The sequence below is a fragment of the Oryzias latipes genome, chromosome 21 (genome assembly GCF_053564925.1).
Source record: "Oryzias latipes strain Hd-rR chromosome 21, Olatipes_Hd-rR_3.1".
Taxonomy (NCBI): Eukaryota; Metazoa; Chordata; class Actinopteri; order Beloniformes; family Adrianichthyidae; genus Oryzias; species Oryzias latipes.
Genome location: NC_136257.1, coordinates 12870163 through 12889914, shown reverse-complemented (window position 1 = coordinate 12889914; position 19752 = coordinate 12870163). Strand labels below are relative to the sequence as shown.

Below are 19752 nucleotides of genomic sequence, written 5' to 3'. Positions count from 1 at the left end.
GCTAGCTAACATGTTTTGTGTTACGTTTAGGAATTTTTGATGTCAAACAAGCTAAGAAAACACAGCATGAAAAAAAAAAAGTACAACTGACATTATTTGGTGTAATCTGTAAATATTTCTCATATTAAACCAGAATTATGGGGTTTCCTAAAGTCAACATAGAAAAAAAGCCAACACAAGCCATAAACTCTTGCTATCTATAGTTGTTTTATTAAAAAGACAATTTTTACATTTGAAATAATTGCAGCTTACATCACCATGTAGTTGAATTTATTTAAATGGAAATGAAATATATATATAAATACAATACATGGGGCAAATAATAGCAGCAATTTTACTAGAACAAAAAAGGGTGACAAATATGTTCATTTCCAACCACAAAAAAATAGAATATTCCATACTTTGAAGCAATGTTCACCAACAGAAATTAACTGCTTTTCCAAAGTAACAATGGCTGCAATAAACTAAAGGTCTGCAAATTACCGGTTTTTGCCTTGAAATAACAAATTAGAGTAAAGTTTCTGATAATTGGTGTTAGTGCAAATGTTTCAGGACTTATTATAGTACTTCCAAACACGAGAAGTAATATAAATAAATGTGTGTCTTGAAGGTTCCAATAATATCTTTTCAATCAGACGCCAAAAATGATTTTGAGATCAGCCAGGGAGAGTTTGGAGAAGGTATTTCCTGTTCCTGAGAGGACATTCTGGGCAAGCTCCTTCTTTCTTGTCTGCAGAATGGAAATCTTCTCCTCCACTGTGCTTTCACAGACAAACCTGATGGCATACAAAAAAAAAAAAAAAACAATTTTTTTTCCATAATATATCAAGAGACAGTGTTTTCAAAGTTAAACCAGTTATAGACACACTCCAATGATTTGTTGATCTATTTTATTGTAAAAGGCATTTCCGGTGGTCTTTTTTTATTTATGATTATGCTGTTTCTAGCCCGAATAAAAAACCTTTGTTGTTTTCTAAGACAATTTCTGCAGGGCGGCAGGAGTTTATTAAAAATCCGGTTTCAAGTTGCGGGTATACTGTTGCATTTTGCTGGTAAAAAAAATGACAAGCGATATTGGAGCTTTCCAGATTCCAGCTCGAATGAGGAAAACAAAGACGTACATGGATGCATTTGTCTGCAAGTGGATGTATCAGAATGGAGCGGAGCAGGGAGCTTGTGGCCTGCCCAGCGTGTTTTCGAAATCAATGCAATGCAATTTTCAAACTGCAATTTTTTCGTCTGCCCCTGATTTACAACTATTTGAATAAAGAAATGCAATTTTTAAGCCTAATTTTCTTTATATATGTCTTATATAATCAAAAAAAAGATCACAAGTTAAAAACACAAAAAATCAGATTTTAATCAGAGTGGGAGTTTTATATACAATGTTAGGCTAATTCATCATAATTAATTTTTCTTTATAGTGAGATATTGTCACGAGGAAGGGAAAACATGCGGGGTTACTCCACGCCAACAGTCTCTTCGAACAAACATTTCTGATGAAGCAGAAACTATGTCCTAGAAATCGACCGTTTTTTTTATAATTTGGGCTAAAAACAGCATAGTCATAGTCAAAACACCACTGGGAACGATTTTATAATAAATCAAAAGATCATCTGAGTGGGTTAGGGTTAGAACTACTCTGATATTTAGATATATTATCAGATGTTTTTAATCCAGCCCCTATTATAACAGAAAATTGTAGTCGTCGGGGTAATGGAACAGTGTCCACTGGTGTGTTACTTGTGGATGGTGACATCTCTGCTTTGTCCAACTCTATAGATCCGATCACAAGCCTGGTCTTCTAGAGCAGGGTTCCTGTTGGAATAATCAAAAGATAAATGTAGACTGATATTACAGTTTGACAAATTTAACATGTTTAGCGTTATAATGCACTTAGGTTGATAAAACTGGAAAATGTCCAGCCAGGTTTAGAGGAGGTCTCTGCTCTTTCCCCCCGCTACATGCTTGTGTCACTCTCACCAGTGCATATCAATGAGAAAGAGGTGATTTCCTCCAACAAGGTTAAGTCCCACGCCTCCAGCACAAAGAGAAACCAGCATCACCTTTAAGAGGCAGAAAAAAAACCTTCATAAATACAGAGAATTATTTCATCCCCATTTTAAATTTCACAATCTTTTTTTGTGTGATTGCTGAGAAACAAGAGGCATACCTGAGGCCCTTTAGGATTTGTGTTGAATTCCTCCACCAGATCCATGCGGCGTTTTGGGTTGACAGACCCATCGATAACTCCGAATGTCAAGCCTATCCGCCTCAGATGAACGGCAACAATGCTGAGCATGCTTGTCCACTGTGACACAATAACACTGCAAGATCCCAGAAAGGAAATACTGTTGTGTGAATTTTGAATATGCAGGAAAAAAAGGTCTGTTAGAGATCACTATTTTTATTAGTTTTTAAACAAACGTGCAAAAATAACAACCATTATTTGCAGGTTTTCAGAGCTGTATATATATATATTTTTTACATTTATTGGTTAGGGTCGGTTGTCATGGTTACATGTGCTGTTTGAATGACATTAGGAAACACAACAACACCTGTAGCTCAACTGGTTGGCTGTTTAAATGGCTGAACGCCATTTGCTGTTGCACACAAATGTACGCGTTCACGTATTTACATGCAAAATAAGTGCGCTCCTGACCCTAGCCGTTCATGTATTTTAGAGTAAAACGAATGCAAAAATAACTAATAAAAAAAAACCTAATAAAAATAATTAATAAAAAAACAAAGAAAAATTAAAAATTAAAAACAGATTGGCGAACTGTCCAGGGTGTCCCCTGCCTTTGCCAACAAGTGGCCAGGATAGGCTCCGGCAGCCCCGTGGCCCCGAAAGGGATAAAACGGTAGAAGATGAATGAATGAAAAAATTTAGCCTTTAAACTCTGGTTTGTTTTAAAAAGCTGCATGACCTTTGAAATGTGCAATTAATAACAGGCATACATTACAGGGCATACGTTGAAGAACATTTCGATTATCAAATTTATTCTATCCAAATCAAGATCTTTAAGTAAAATGGAAAGGATTAAATAATACAAAATCACCCTGTGAACTGCCAAGGGTCTAAAAAAAGAAAAAGTTAAAAACAAAAAAAAAATATGTGATTTCTGCCATAATATTAAAGTGACAAAGGCAAATAAAATGTTTTGGCATTGCTATTAATTTATTAACAAATATACCTAATTCAAAATGTTCAGGTATTATCAATCAAACTTTATTTATAAAATAGCGCTTCTCATGCACTTGCGCAGCTCGAAGCGCTGTAACATTAAAAACAGAAAACACACAATATTACAATAAAAATCCAACCCACCCTTCCCACTCCCCTCCGTTAAAATATATGACCCATGGCCCCCACGAACAAAGAATAACGACTATGTAACTGTAAACAAACAAAAAAATAAACAAGTAAGGCTTGGCTCTGCTGTGAGGAAACAGTATTTAGGAATCTCTTCATACCAGGAGCCAGCTTGGCCATGGGAGCATTGCCACAGCCCCCACCCAGACTGGGACAATAACGGGGTCCACTTCACAGCCATGAAGCTGCAAAGTTAGACTTCAGCTGCCCCAGCAAGGGCAACGACCACGGCAACAACCACCGACCAAGCCGGCGAGCCCTGGAGGAAAAGATCCCCACAAACACTGGGGCTAAAATGATGATAAGAGCCTAAAATTAAAAACATAAGATATATATAAAAACATAAAATTGAAAATAAGATACATAAAATGAAATTAAACACCGTACATTAAATAGCCTATACTAAAACTAATAGAATAGATTAGCAGTTAAAATCAACAAAAAGTGTAATTTAAAAGGTGGGTCTTGAGCCTCTTCTTAAAAACCTCTACAGTCTCTGCGGCCCTGAGGTTCTCCAGCAGGCTGTTCCACAGGCGAAGACTGTAATGGCAGAACGAAGCCTCACCATAAGTTTTGGTCCTCACCTTAGGAACAACTAAATGGCCAGCACCGGAGGTCCTCAGGGTCCGCGAGGGTTCATACTTTAACATAATATTATTTAAATAAAAAGAGCAAGACCATAAAAACATTTATAAACCATTAAAAGAATTTACTTTTTTTTTTAGAATGTAAGATTTTCATTTCTCACTAAGAAATTGCAAAGGAAGTCAACGTGTCAGTGGGTGTCAGTTGTGGGATCATCAAAACCCTCTCAGAAACTGCCAGGAAGAGGTCTGGTAGATCCCAAGCTAAAACTGAACCAGAATACGTCTCTGAGAGTTAACACCTGTATGACAAGTTAGGCCTTTTGGGTTGTTCGGGCCTTTTGAGGGTGGTAGAGAGAAGAGGCAGTATCTTAACGGGAGCAGAGGTGTGTCCTGCAGTTCTCCTGAGGCTCGTACAACTACCTTCAGGAACGTACCATAGTCCTGCTTGTTGTAAGTGTATCATGGAGTATTTGTAAAGATAATGCGAGTTACACACTTGTCTGACGTGAGAGTGATGCTGTTCTATGGTGTTACACAGTACTCCAGTCGTCGGTAAGATAATTGGAGTACTAGCTTCTTATTGACCGTGGGCAAATGTTGCACACAGAGGGTGTGAAGGTAAGACACAAGTAGCCGTGACTCGCGTGTAGGATGTCCACACAAACTACACAGCCCTTGTCTAACTTCCTCATTTCTAACAGTGCATACTTATCATGCAAACAGCACTAACAGGCGCCATGCGCAGGGTTAGAAAACAAGAACATCTGTACAACGTGCATGTGTCTCATCTACTTCACCTTTACCCCTTGTGCTATCTTGTGGGGTCAAAATGACCTTGATGTGTTATCCCTACCATGACAAAGGTGGATAAAGGTGAAATAGGATTTTATGTAATGCATTGATACCAATGAAGATCACATTCAGATGACCCCACTCCCAATGTTAAAATGCCTTGGATTGCACAAGGGTTACACATTGTTTAAATGTTCACTATGACCCGATGCTCGCAGCATGCCAGTTAGGGCTGCACGATATGAGGAAAACTCGCGATATGCGATATTGGTGATTAATATTGCGATAACGATATAATTCGCGGTATATAAACAAATAGCAAAACAACCAAAAACATAATTTCCGTGTTGACTGCAACAGTTTAAAAATTATACTCCAAATGACCCTTGTCGACGTAGGAGCCAAACATCAAACATCAACAACGTAAACGAGTCCTTCCGATTGGTTAAATGCATAAAGAGATTTATTTCATTTGTTCAATATTTCAAGCTGCCATGAGATTGTTTTAGCACATTTAAGGTAACCATTTATTGCGATTTTCGCCGTCTTTTGCGGTATGCATATTGCACAGCTTGATGTCGCGATAACGATAAATTTGCGGTATATTGTGCAGGCCTAATGCCAGTAGAAAAAGTTTGCACACATATTTTTGCTCTACAGGTTCACAGAGTGGTCTAAAACTTTGATATTTCGTGCGGACCACCTGTGGGCCCTGTACAGACTTTTCACCTGCAGAAAGTCTGTATACACCCGTAAGGGAATTTGTGACTAAAGGCCTGTTCACACCGGGACGAATTTCGCCGGCGATTTTCGCCGACGTTTAACGCCTCGTGACTAAACAAAGGGCACCAATGTGAGTGTGCACACCGAGGCGAAAAAACGCCAAGCGCCAAACCGTCAAAAAAAAAAAAACGCCTCGGGTTCGTTTTTTTTTTTCGACGCGTCGCGTCGAAATCTATTCGACCAATGAGAATGGCGCTTTTGCACACGTGTCTGGAGCTTCTGAAGTTACAGTAAAACACCACTTGGGGGCGCTCAAACACAAACTGCCTTGCTGAGCACACATACCAGCGAAGAAGATAGACGCCGAGTAGCGTCTACACTGCCGCGAAGAAATAATGACGGACATTCTAAAATATCCCCGAACCAAGCACCAGTTGGAGCTACTGGTGCTTGAAATATTCATGTTTTCTTTGTATGATTCTGACAAGCGCGTAAATACTTGCTCTCTTCTTCTGAGTGAAAAGCGACTTTAAGAAGCCTAAAGTTGCGCAGCGCCACCTTGTGTACAGGAGTATTTCTGTTTACATTAAGCGCCATCTAATGTCAGGGAATGAAATTGCATGTTCGCTCGGCTCATCGTCAGCGAAAATCGCCTGGGTGTGAACACAAAAAACGTGGCGAAAAACGCTGGCGAAAAACGCCTGGCGAATATTCGTCCCGGTGTGTACGGGCCTTAAGGCTTTAGCAAGAAGCAAACTCAGAGAGAAGGTTTTGTGTGCCTCTTCTGTTTGACAGAAGACAGGTAAAGGTAACAGGTAAAAATATGACAGACTGAAGAAATAAGATTATTTGAAGAGATAAGTAAAAGATGCATTAGTAGCTTCACCTTTTTTGGTCGTCACTCTTCTCTTTGATTGCCATGAGCTCAGAGGTGATAGCTGAAATCTATAACATTTGGGAAAAAGCAAAGCAAAAGACACTTTGTTAAACAAAATGCAGTTAGTTTAGGAAAAGCTCTCGCTATCAGAATCATGAGCAGAACCCTTCTATTTCTAGTTGGTTGGCACCTTGGTGCTTTTGTTGGTGTCCTCAAACAGCCGTGAGGGGAAGCGACTGCCATTGAGCAGCACTGTGTCTTTGGGGTCAGCATCTGATGGTGAGGGGCTGGAGGACAGCGACAGAGCATTAAGCTGCTCCTCCAGGGACAAAACGATGCCGTCCCCCTGCAGCTCAGAGGAGTCCAGCGTCTGAACAGAGAAAAGGAAACTGGTTTGTCCTCCAGGGCTGTAATCTCCTGTGAGAGGATGCAAAAAAAGAGTGCCGACCTTCTTCAGAAGAGAGAGGTGACAGCAGCACTGACGAAGGCGCAGCAGCAAGGACAGGATGTGGATGCTGCTGGAGGACTGTTGATGCTGCTGAGAGCTTGATGCGGCAGAATCAGACTGAGACAGGCCGAACTCTTGTGCCACTGGAAGACGGCACAAACGGTGTTAGAAAAATGCAACAAGAAATACAATTACAAGGAATTATGTCTGTGAAGACTCTCATTCATCCAGGTTGTTTTCATCGCAGTAGTAGGTATAATAATTGTCATCTGGACTTGGTTTTTAAAGTTGAAAAGTTTTCAACTTTAAAAATGCAATTACTAGGAAATAAAAAAAATTTAAAAAAAATCACATTTCTTTATTGTAAGGCTACCTACACTAAGACACAGGAACACATTTATTTGTCTAAACCTTATCTCACCTTTGTCAAATGGATTGGAGGAGGAGTTTCCCACGTCCTTTCCTTCATGTCTCTTCAGATAATTCTGCAGAGTAGATCTGAGGGAAAAACATCCAGAGTGAGACGACTGTTTTAAATATCTTTGTTTTGTTTATTGTCGATACAGACCAGAGAGTTTCTTAAATGGCATTTCTTATAGAATGTCTTCCATCTTTACAGTTTTAAAGGTGAACAGGTTTTGGGTTCTTGTCCTGATAAGTAAGTCCATTATGGAATCATTTCTTCATCACTGTATATTAAAATATTAAACTTTAGTTGTTAGTTCCTCATTCAAGTTTAAATGGAAAACTCACGAATCCTTTAATAACGCATCTGTCAGGAAAAACTCAAAAATTTTGTTTGGATAACAAATTCATTTTTTAACCTTGTAAAGAAAAAATTGCACTAACTATAGAAAAAGATTTTGAAGACAAAAATTTTTATTTACTTTTTTACATTTAAAAATTACTCAGATTGCCTTAAAAATTGGACTGCACAATGGTGCAGCGGTTAGCACTCTCGCCTCATAGGGAGAAGGTCCTGTCTCAAAACATTCTGGCTTCCTCCCACAGTTCAAGAACTTTCTTCATATGTCAATTGATACATCTGAATTGCCCCTAGGTGTGCATGTGAGTGTGTAGCCCTGCAACAGACTGGTGACCCTTTCAGGATGTACCCCACCCTCACCCAACAGTAGCTGGACCTTAAGCAGCCCAGTGACCCTGAAAGGGATTCAGCGGGTTCTGGCAATTGAAGGTTGAAAATTCATTTAGGTTAAGAAATTACCATAAAATTTGTGAAAAATAAAAAAAACAGGAGAAGCTCATAACTGCAGGATTCACACTCTATTCTAACTAAAATTCCCTGGTTGTAAACTAGGAGCACAGAGATGCTGTGCTTTCATTTCCTTGAGGGATTTCAACATTTTGGGCTGTGTTCAGAGCCTTTCCAAAGATGCCCTTTATAAAATATCCTAAGCAACTTTTGGTTGAAAGAAAACTCTTTGGTTTCAAGGATTTCTCTGTTTCCAGCAGCAAGGTTTAGAACGTCCCTCCACTTTAACCAGTCCTCTGCATGGACTTAGTGCAGTTTAAGTTAAAGCAAAAGCAGCCAAATGTCAAAAGGTTGAGTACATTTTTAAAAGCTCACAGTTTTGTTTAAGAAAAGGTATTTTTTCTATTTCTGGTCACTTTAAACACCTGAATAAATACGATCCAGCTCGTATACTAATATGTAAATGCAAAAGGAATATAAAGAAATGTGGAGAACTGTTCCAATTTTACCTGGACTGAGCAAACACCACATCGTACACAGTCTGCTCCTCCTCAGAGAGATGAAGTTGATGCACCTTGCAGGTCCGATTAGGAAGAGACACCTGAAACATTTCACACTTCTGGTCAGCTGGGATGCACCATAGGCCTGTCGTGACACTTTTACAGATAAAACTCGAAGCAGTGGACTGGTAGACATGTGTCTGACTGAGTGGGAGTGCCCCTACCAGTGGTTTTCCAGTGGAGTCCAGCTGGTCTTTGGTTCGTCGCAGCAGCAGAGCTTTCATCAGGATGTTGAGCCGCTCTCTGCCTCTGTTGGAGCCGTTGTCCACCTGTGCTTTCCACAGTTTGTACTCATCGAATGGAGAACAGCGCAGAAACCTGAAAGGGAAGATATGGGAAGAGTTTTATGCACTTTATGGATGTTATTCCAAAATATCTTTGGCTTCTGGTTGCAGGGGCAACAGCCTGAGTGTAGAAGCTCACACCTTCCTCTCCCCTGCAGTCAGATGAGATATTTCATCCCCTGTGTGTCCTGGGCTTGCTTAAAAGCCTTGTACTGGTTGAAGATGCCTTTCAAGCTGCAATAAGCAGGTTATTAGGTGGTGCTGTACACCAAGTTCCTTTTGGGTGCCTCTGCTTCACAGAGAATTTCTAAGTGATTCCACTGTAGCTGGAAATGAACCTTCTGCTCCACAGAAGGAAACCCCAACCAAGAGATACTGCCCCCTGACTTTGGAGACAAATTCAGAGTCTTAAGAAACTCGAGACAGATTTTGTCTTCCCTATGAGTTTTTTTTAATCACCTCAACGACTGCAGCCCTAAGAATGGGGGCCTGGCCCCCCAAGTCCACAGGATCAGATTTTTTTAAATTTTTGCTGTAATATAAATGTAAGCAGAACATTTAGTACTTTGACTTACTTTAGCAGAGAGTACATGTCCAGCAGGTTGTTCTGGATGGGTGTGCCGGTAATGGCCCAGCGGGCCTGGGCCCTCAGCTGGCAGACTGCCATTGAGGTCTGGACTTTGGGATTTTTGATGTTGTGGGCTTCATCGAGAATCACTCGCGTCCATCTCACTCGCAGAAAAGGAGAAGAGCGTGATGCCTGGAGAAGAAGGACACGTGTAAGGAGGTGCACAGCCAAGCGTGTTCACCGTTATGACGAAGTTAGAAGAAGAATAGAAGCTTTATTAATCCCAGAGAAAAGCGATCAGCTGCTTGCATTCACAACCACACAAGCACATCAGACAAAAAAAAAGAATAACACCATAAAAACACCAAAGATTAAAGTCTATTCATTAAAATTATTTAAATATTAATTATGAATATAATAAATCCATTAAATATTCAATTATAAAGTACAATACAATAAAACCATAAACACATTTAAATATTAAAATTCAACGAGGCTTTCTTTTTATGCTCTGTCATGGGATCTTATAGCACAATGGACAAAAGTCTTCCTCAGTCTGTCTGTGGAGCAGCGTTGGGACATTAGTCTACAGTAGACTTGCTCCTCCTCCTGGTGAAGGCACTGTGCAGGGGGTTTGAGGAATTGGTCACAATGGCCCTGAACTTAAACAGTCTTCTGCTGTGCTACGTTCTCCACAGGGGCCAGCTGCTGTCCAACCAAAGACCTATCCTCACAAATTAAAATTTCAACGGTTTTATCGAGGCTGAGATTTATATTTTCATCTAACTTATGAGCTCAGATGATTGTTATTTTAAACCCTACTTCCTAATGGATACTACATTCTAATAATACCTCAGGATCAGGGTCTTTGCTGGGGTTGTTGGCGTCTTCCTTCTGGACTTCGATCTCCTTGGATACCAGACTATATGTGGTCACCACCACGTCATGATCTGCCAGCCTGAAGTGCACAGTTAGGATTATTTTCAGCTTGTTAGGAGCCAAACAACTCATGAAAATCTGGGCTTTTTCCAATTACTGCTACAAGAACTTTACTCCAACGTGTGAAATCATATCTACTTAAGGTAAGAAACAGTGCTTTCTGCTCCTTCATCATCAAATCTACTTTTAAGCTCTTGTTAAATAAAGCTATCTAGCACAAGCTCTAATACTACATTTTGAAGTCAGTTTGTTTGTCAATAAAAGCAAAATAAAAATTAAATAAAAATGTTTTTCTTTACTTAGTAAGCACTAAAATGCACAGAGTATGAAGTCATATTCTATATATGTAAAAAGTCCCACTCCGATCATCTTTTAAATAATTATTTAATTATCAAAAAAACTGTCGTTTTCTAAGACATAGTTTCTGCAGAGCGGCAGGTCATCAGAAATTCACCTCTGGGTTGTGGGCATGACTGTCGGTGTGGAGATAGCCCACCCCCACTTCCCATCACCCATCTCTTAACACGCTCACCCACTATCTTACAGCCCTTCAAACCTCCAACTTAACATAACAGATGCAACAAAAATGGTGATCATTATTTCATTATTGGAGCTATCCAGCCGTACAGTTTAGATCCAGATTCCAGCTCAGACGAGGAAAACAAAGACGTCCATGGATCTATTTGTCTGTAAATGGATCCATCAGAATGGAGTGGAGCAGGGAGCTTGTGTCCTGCCAATTGTAGCTTCTATGTGACAACTACAAGCTTTTTTCAATGCAAAAGCATTTTTCTTTAAAGCTGAAAACCCCTCCATTAAAGAAAAGCTGGATTTATATCTTTTCGATTGGTGAAAGACTGACTCACAAAGTTGACATGATGCTTTTTGTTTTTCTAGAACACTTATTTAAAGGAACAAACTGAGCTAATGACCCTTTTCTGATGTTTTATTCTAACAGGTTCTCCTGTTGTTTAAAATGGTAAAAAACACAACAACTTGTTTTTTAAAGTGTTTGATTCTCACACTTTGGCACTTTTCTGTCGATTGGTGCCATGGTACAGGTAGACGGTTAGCCTGCAGCTCTTCACACGTTTGTCGATCTCTTTCTTCCAGTGGTGAATCAGTGAAGCAGGACAGATGATCAGAGTGCCTTCAGAAGCAACAATGGTAGGATCTAACAAACGGAGAAAAACAAACATAAGAACAGGGGGGTATTCCAGAAGGCACGTTTAAACTAACCTGACTTTAACCCTGAACTCTGGCTGAAATCCGTCTGAACTTGCTTACTCTGGGTATGTTGGTTCCAAAAGACCGGATAAGAGTTAGCGTAATTACGCTCTACTTGGTAACCCTGGGTTAATGCGCGTGCACGGCAAGTACATAAAGGCATTCGGAATTGATAGCCGATTTCCCGAGTCACCATGGAAACGCGTGGAGAAAAACAGAGCGTTACAAAAAAAGAAGTTTCTGCTCAAATCCCAAGAGTTTCTGCTTTCAGAAAAAGAACGGACAGAGTAAATGCATGAGTTTCTAATCTTATTTCCATTTTCTTTGTGACGCATATATATAAAACTTATCCAACTTAAACAAATTACTTCAACTGGTAACAAGTAGTTGAGTTAAATTTATTTCGTCCATAAAACTCAATAATTGTTTATACAACTCAAATTTACATATTTATCTAACTAAATGTCATATTACTCCAATTGAATTAAATGTTTTTCCATATTAATTTACAACATTATGTAGCAGGAGGAGTGATAAATAATCTCATCATCCTTTTCCTCCCTCTCACTCATAGTGCAGAAATAATTAAATATAACAGCACAAAATAACTCAGCAAAACACAGTAAAACAGCTAAACAACTAAACACATTTGGTCAAAAATCCACACTTAAACCCAAACAGTCCAGACAGGCAAAGGGAGTGGTATCCCACAATTCCTTGCGGTTCCGATCTAACAGCAGCACCAAAGTTACATCTACTTACCGGTAAATGAATTTGTTTGAATGAAAGTAAAATAAATGTCTGATAAATGTCTGTGTTATTTTTAGGTTGACTAAACCCCCAAAAATTATTAATCTTAACTAAAACAAATAATTAAGTTAGATTAATGTAAAACTGTTTATCTTTAAACATCCATATGTGGTCTTATCATCCTCTCATAGTGGAAAAAGTATTATATGAGCTTCTTCGTCCACTAAATCATCTTCAAATGGACACGCCATGCTCTTTCACCTCTCTGAAACCAACTAACCTTCAACTAAACCTGCTCCAGATCAGGTTATGTTCGAGCATGAGTTACTATGGCAACTTGACATACCCTGAAACATGCCTCCATTTTTGGAACTGAAGGCTGAGGTTATCCGCTTCCTTATCCTCAAACTTACCGTGGGAGCTAGCATAACCTGCTTTATGGAATACCCCCCCAGTTTAAAATATATGTAAACAAAAATAACAACAAAACGGATTATTACATAGACCCAACTTTGTAAGAAAAAGGTTTATGTTACCACTTTTAGACACCCAGCTATCCAGCTTGGTCTTGGTCTGGTCCTTCTCCTTGGCCTCCTCTTTAGCTTTCATCTTCTTAGCCAGTATGAGTGAAATCATGGTCAGAGTTTTACCCAGACCCATGTCATCCGCTGAGCCAAAGAAGAGGACAAGGAGAGTAAAAACATAAGGTGGTGTCTGAAGAGCTTTGTCTCCTTCTCTTCACCAGGCTTAGTAAAAGGTCAATATTAGTTCTTCAGAGATAACACACAACATTCAAGGATGTACCGTAGTTACAAAAAAAAGGAAAAGATACACTACAGCTTTACATTAAAAAATCATTGAGAGACATAAAAATTGCACTGTGCACTGACTGAGCAGTTGGATCATATCCAGGAAGGACATTTTAGTGGTGATTGACATAAAACAAATTTTGAAGTAAAGTGGAAAAAATGACTCCCTTGTTCTGTTTTCCTGGTCCTTTAGTGAACAAAGTGAAGGTCAGTAAGCTGTGGAAAATATTGTTTTCTTGCACTTTGTGATGATTCACTTTCTAAAGCAGAGTTAAACGTCTCAGCGTACCCAAAATCCCTCCACACGGCTTCTGCGTTTCTCTCCAGAGCAGCCAGGCCAAAGCTCTCCTCTGATGGGGCATCAGAGGCACCTGGGGGAAGATCACAGAGACGCCGTTACCGAGGGATGACCTCACAACTGTATTCAAACTGCATACAACCATGTATAACTCAAAGATTATGTCTGTTTTCGACAAACTAAATTGACTTACTTTATTATATTTTAGACTCATCATTGGGCTATGCTGTTTGTTTCACTGTTTCTTGTCTTTTTTGCAGTTTTACCCGTTTTTTTATAATGATGTTCAATCTTGAATACACAACATTGTTTGATCCAGATCCAGTCTAATTAATAGTTTGTAATTATGTCAAATTCACAAAATTAAAACCATATTATATCATGAAATGGATCTTTCGTCTTTTCATATTTTTAGTGATGATTCTAGATTTAGACTTGTTTCCCGACTCCTTCCCAACGGCTCTTAGTTTTTTGAAAACAGTTAGGACGAGGAAACTTTTTTTTTTATCACCGCATGTTGTAACTCCTATTTTTAAATGAAACATTTTTTTTGTACAAAAAAGTAAACGATTATTTTTTGCTGCTGCGAGTTGAAACTCACCTTCCTCCTACAAAGGCTAATCTGGCCCCAACCAGCATTATTTTTATATTTCTGTGGTTTTGAAGCGTTTTTACCAGTAAATATTACTTCAAGGTTTTTCCTAATAAAACACAGTTCAAGCTCAAGCAGCAAATATTCTCATTTGGCCAAATACGGGTAGCTTTATTTGAGACAATAACAAATTATACTTAGCTTTTTAAATTAAAACCACATCACTGCATTGCTCTGATTAATTTAGTTGTCTATTTTAGTAAAAAATAATCAATTCTATACTAAACGTAGAGAATCTTTTGGAAAGGAGAGGCAATTACATGAATGCAGCAATGGCATTTCTTTAAGTGTGTGTGGGGTAAACCTGTGCTGTAAGATGTAACAGAGTCAAGACTGTGACACCTTGATCCCTTTGGGGTCGGTAACTTCAGTTTCAGGATCCGGACAAGACTCCAGGGATTTGTGCAGATGGTCGATGGCTTCACATGTGGCGTTCTTCACAGCCAGCAGGCGATCATAAGTCATCCTTCCACCGTAAAAGGCCTGCATGTGATCGCCTGCTCAAATGAGACCAGCGTGTTGGGGGGGACGTGACGTATGAAACGAGTCACAGAGGAGCTGGACAAAAAGCAGAGAAGTGTGCACAGTGCACACTACTGACCCCCATGCGTCTGCGCAGGCATCTGACTGTGTTGCAGCCCCAGAGAACTGCCTGCACCCTGGATCTGGGGCGGGCCCGGCACTGGAGGAGTGGGGAGGAAGATGCTGCCCCCCTGTCGGTCAAATGGATTACTGAAGGTGGTGCCTTTGTCGGGTTTTCTGCTCTCATCCACTGATTCTGAAAAAAAATTTTTATGACAGTGTTGGTGAATGAATAAAAGCCTGGAAACAATAAATCTACCAATTTAGCGAATCAAAGTTTGGAACTTTGAAGACCCGCTGATGAAAATTGTGTTTTGGGTGTTTTTAACATGTTCTTGCAGCATTTTTCTGATGATGGAGGACAAAGAAAATTCAACTTTAAGTTGCATTTCTGAGTATTTCTTTATTCAAATGGTTGAGAATCAGAAGCAACTGAATACGGGTAATGCCATTTGAAAAAGCTTGTAGTCAGGCAGAAGCTACAATCGGCCGGCCACAAGCTCTTGATTTCCTTGTCCGTGCTGGTATCTGGTTCAAAACTTTACAGCTTGATAGTCCCAATATTACTTCTTATTGCATTTCTGTTGCACTGGTAATGGTGAATTTCTAATGCTGCTCGGCAGAAAATATGTCCTAGAAAACAACTGTTTCTTTTTTTTTGGCTACAAACAGCATAATAATGATTAAAAAAAACTACTTGGAACGCTTTTACATTAGATCAGAATATCATTAGAGTGGGACTTGAAACTGTCTTTGTATTATAGTCATTCCTCATTTACCTTCAATAAGCATCAACAAGCTAATATGTAAATCAAAATGACAGAACCCGTGTGTTTCTGAACCTTAAGAGTGTGGCAGACACCTCACCTGTATGAGAAGCTGCAGACAAACTCAGTGACTCCAGCTCGTCCTCCAATTCTTTGATCTGGATTTGCAGTTTCTCTCCTTTATCTGGCAAAGCAGCCACATTTATAGCAGAGAGAGTGGCCTTCAGGGACAAAAAAAGGAAATGACATCTTAAGAGAAGGTCTATTTTCCTGTTATGACAGAAAAACATTTGTTTTTTTTTATTCTTACTAGAAAAACTTCCTGTGTACCTTTTTCTGTTTGAGCTGAACAGACAGCAGGTTAAGCCTCTCTTTAGGGCCTCCCTGCTTTGCCACACACTGGAACCCTGGAAAGTTGGTTATGGTCTTTTGGATCGCAGATGTCGGGGTGGTTTTCTGAGAGGCGGGTTTCTCTGACACAAACACTACATCGTCATTGGTTTCATCTCTGTTGGATCTGCTCTCTTCAGAATCCTCATCTAATATAGCAACACAGCCAGGGCTCCTAGAAGCATGTGAGCTGTTGCTGGGTTTGGATTCAGTGATGCTCCTTTGGACCGGGGGGTCAGTTTGATTCCCTGGCAGGGCTTTGTCACTAGTTTGCAAACTTTTGTGAACATCAGAGGAAACTTGATTCATTTTTTCAGGCTGAACTTCTGTGCTTGATGTAGACGTCTTATTTTGCGCTCCTTCAAGCTTCTTCTCAGTTTTTTCTGTGATCACAGCTGTTGTCTTTTCTATGCTGTCAGTTTTGCTGCTGTCCTCCCCCGATGTCCTCTTCTTTATCTTCATCCCCTGTGGAAGTGTTTTACCTTGATAGGTGTTTATTTTTTCTGCAATTTCCTTCCGAAAACCTTCTCCACCTTCAGCCATGTGACTTGTCTTCATGTTTTTCTTCTCGCTCTCCTTGTGTCCAGCAACCTCCATCTTCTTCCAATCAGAGTCTTTGTACATCTTTCCAGGAGCCTTAAAAGGGTTTCTGATAGGAGGGATGCAGGAAGGCTGAAGCTGTGTGCTTAACAGAGGGATTCTGTTTTCTTTTTCTTGCTGCAGTGGAATAGGATAAGAATTAATAAAGAAGTCAAACCACAAATGAAAATAATTATGTAAATTAAAAGAACTGTATTATTTTGATCAAATTTGAGTGGTGACTTATTGCAGGTAATTTTTCTTATGATATAAAAATGCAAGATATTCATAGGAATATCAGATAGGAAAAATGTGCAGTTACAACACAATAAGATGCTGTTTTTATTAGAGAAATTAAAATGTAACAACTAAGAGATGAGAAAGAAGCCTGTCCTGAATTAAAGACGAGATGTCACCGCCTTGGTTTGAGATTAAATGTGTAACAGGTCTTACTGTAGTCCAAGGAACACTACCACACCATCTCTGTCCGGACTTTTTACCCACAATGCATCTGTAGTAAAGCCTTGAAAAAAAAAAAACAAAGAAAAGAAGAGTCATATTTCACATTCCCATCTTAAAGTCCCCCAAACCAATCATCTTTTGCAAAAGCGTTCCCAACTGTCTTTTAATTGTAATTATACTTTTTTTCCACCTAAATTGAACCCTGCGTCGTTTGCCAGGAGGTAGTTTCTGCAGAGCGGCAGTTGTTTATAAGAAATTCACCTCTGAGTTCAGTTGTGGGTGGGACAGTTGGTGCACAGCAACCCGTTACCCATAACCCATACATACTCTCACACTAGCTATTGGTGCGACAGAAATGGCGAACAATATCAGAGCTATCCACCCATACAGTTTTGAGCCGGGTGTCAGCTCAGACGAGGAAAACAAAGACGTACATGAGATAAATTGTCTGCAAGTGGATGCATCAGAATGGAGCGCAGCAGGGAGCTTGCGACCCATCCAGCGGATTTTCTACGTCACAAATAAGCTGTTTTTATAAACACAATTTTTTCTTCTGATCCTGATTTACAATGATTTAAAGAAAGAAAGACCCAGAAAAGCAATTTTAAGCCTGATTTTCTTTTTATGTGTTCTGCATCATCAGAAAAATGCAACATTTAAGTTTTATAGCAACACATATGAAAACATTTTAAAAACACAATTTTCGTCAGAGGAGGTCTGTAAGTGTGAAGGATAAACACACACATACCTGTGGCTTTGGTGTTTCTGGCTGAAGCTGATGGCCTGAAGTTCTACCATTGAATCTTCATGGTTGATGCAGTGGGAGGGAGGGAGACTGGCACACATGACAGCGACAGTTATTACAAGGCATAATCATAAACCTACACAAAACCACGCCATTATCAAACTAAACTATATATTCTGCACTTGTAGATAACTGATCTCTCTGAATATACTATAGAAAGTTCTAAAATAAAAACTAGATTTTAAAACTGAAAGTCACACCCGCGAGGCCGAGGCATTGGGGAAATTACCTGGTCTGTTGACTAAAGTCACAGCCCTGCTCGCTTACGCAGACGTAGAAACTTTTGCCTTTACTCGGTCCGTCCTTAACCCCTGTTTTCAACATACAAATGCCACCTGCAAAAGAAAGCAGATACGGAAAAACTGAGAAATTTGCAAGTCCCACACCACTATCGACGAGCTACACTTTGACTTTAGTTTAAGTTTTAGGTCAAAACGAAAATTCTATGCTAACATGACATTAAATGACAGCAAGCGTTTCCAAACTTAAAATGACGACAGCACATTTTATTTAAACAAGATCAAATAATATGTATTGACGTACCGTGGTCACTGCACAAAACCTTCTCCATTGTCTCAACGTATTTAAGCTTTGGTTTCTAACTGCCCTGCGTGTCATCAAACTCGGGTATTTTTGTTTCGACCAATCAAAACGTCCAGAAGGCACATCCGGTTTTAGGAACACCCCATGAAAGGGTGGGCTTTTTTTATTTCCAAAAGATTGGGTAAAATAAAAATTATTAAAATAAAATAAGGACACATATTAGTCAGTGTCAAAACGATTAATACAAAAAACAGCTGTTCAAATACTAAATATGTAAGACATAATAAATAAATGACTTTGGGTTCTGAAACATGGACTTGACCCGGATGTAATTCGTGTGGCTGTTGGTCTGCTTCTAAAGGTGAGCGTTATGTTTATCTAAATTTGTTTAGTCACTTATATTATTAAATATATTTAGTATAATTTAAAATAATTACAACAATAAATTAAAAAAATTGAGATCTTAAAGTCTAAAAAATTTTAACTATAATACCCACAATTCACCAGTGCTGCAGAACTCTCGCGGGCTTTGTTTTGATATGGCGGCAGCTTTCAAAACTTGTTTCTGGTGTAAATACACAACGTTTTATGTTACAAGAACGAGGCTGCATTTCTTGTGTATTGAAGGTAAATATCTTTGGATTAGATTATAATGCGTACTTTTTTTATTTTGTTAATAATTTTTAAAAGAAACGTTACAGTTTTGGCAAACAGCGGGAGCGGGTAACATGATACGTTTTTTTGTGTAGATAGATCCACCCTGGGCCTGATTACACTAAATGACAGTAACCTTTTTTAAAATATTTAAACAAATGTTGATTACAACAATTTAATGTTAGCAGTTTAATTAGCTGTTGTCACTAACGGTATTATTTGCAGACACACTGTTCGTTAAAGTTTAACGTCTGACACTTTTTTTAAAATTTATTTGGGATTTTTAACGTGAATCCTTTCCGGTGATGTCTCGTCATGATGAAATTAACCTTTAACCGGCCACTGTAATCTGTTTTTCAAATCCCGGATTAGCTTCCTAAACAACCTGGGTCAACATGACATCTCCTGCCGGGCTTGGCTTCCCCGAGCCAGACATCCTGGCTCGCTGGACGCCGAGCAGGACCCGCGCCGGCGTCATCCTCCATCCCTCACCGGATTTGGCCGGATCGCTGCGGTACGTCACTGCCAAGGGGCCCGCGCCGCAGATGCCGGAGGACTCCTTCGCCTCTGACTTCGCCCCTCTGTCCGCCTCCACAGACAGCAGCCTCATTGGCGCTGAAGGCTGTGAGCGGCCTGTTCGCGGGGATGTAACGTATAGGCCGACGAACTGCGAACTGTCTGTACCGACAGCAATCCTACAGGATCAGTTCGACAAACTGGATGCGATGGCAAACGAAGATTTACCCATAATGATGAAACTGGAACAGGTAAGAACTTTTCTAATAAATTATTATATCTTTACTTCTCATCATACCTTTAAGTCCCACTCCGATCATCTTTTAATCTATTTTCAAAGCATTTCCAGTG

The 19752-nt window shown here is 39.5% G+C and overlaps 2 protein-coding genes across 16 annotated transcripts in view; one reads left to right on the top strand and one right to left on the bottom strand.

Moving 5' to 3' along the window:
* Window positions 1-188: 188 nt before the first annotated feature.
* On the bottom strand, window positions 189-18555 carry ttf2 (transcription termination factor, RNA polymerase II). The gene is made up of 23 exons (XM_004081620.5): window positions 18232-18555; window positions 17918-18023; window positions 17632-17718; window positions 16875-16944; window positions 15783-16559; window positions 15553-15673; window positions 14705-14881; window positions 14446-14600; window positions 13443-13524; window positions 12881-13012; window positions 11391-11541; window positions 10281-10386; window positions 9436-9620; window positions 8741-8894; window positions 8526-8617; window positions 7225-7301; window positions 6804-6946; window positions 6546-6725; window positions 6365-6423; window positions 2174-2327; window positions 1984-2066; window positions 1744-1818; window positions 189-776 (listed from the first exon to the last, which is right to left on the bottom strand). The coding sequence occupies exons 1-23, from the start codon at window positions 18257-18259 to the stop codon at window positions 632-634; spliced, it is 3339 nt and encodes a 1112-aa protein (XP_004081668.1). The 5' UTR covers window positions 18260-18555; the 3' UTR covers window positions 189-631.
* Window positions 18454-19752, top strand: part of cpap (centrosome assembly and centriole elongation protein) — a 21689-nt gene continuing 20390 nt past the window's right edge. For 7 of the 15 annotated variants that reach the window (XR_013652706.1, XR_013652704.1, XR_013652705.1 and 4 more), the window contains exons 1-2: window positions 18602-18858; window positions 19258-19652. Coding sequence is in view for 10 of the 15 variants with exons in the window: in XM_078939621.1 (XP_078795747.1) it covers window positions 19281-19652 (372 nt within the window). In the remaining 5 variants the exon portion in view is untranslated. Of the gene's footprint in view, window positions 18859-19257; window positions 19653-19752 lie in introns of all 15 variants that reach the window. The other 8 variants (XR_013652708.1, XR_013652707.1, XM_078939625.1 and 5 more) reach the window with 2 other exon arrangements.

Excerpts from the sequence above, each read along its gene's own strand:
- ttf2 (XM_004081620.5), bottom strand. The coding sequence starts at position 18,259 with ATGGAGAAGGTTTTGTGCAGTGACCACG. Across the intron at positions 16,560-16,874 it reads GTAGTGTTCCTTGGACTACA|CAAGAAAAAGAAAACAGAAT; the intron begins GTAAGACCTGTT and ends ATTCCACTGCAG. Across the intron at positions 9,621-10,280 it reads GCAAAGACCCTGATCCTGAG|GCATCACGCTCTTCTCCTTT; the intron begins GTATTATTAGAA and ends CTTCTTCTCCAG.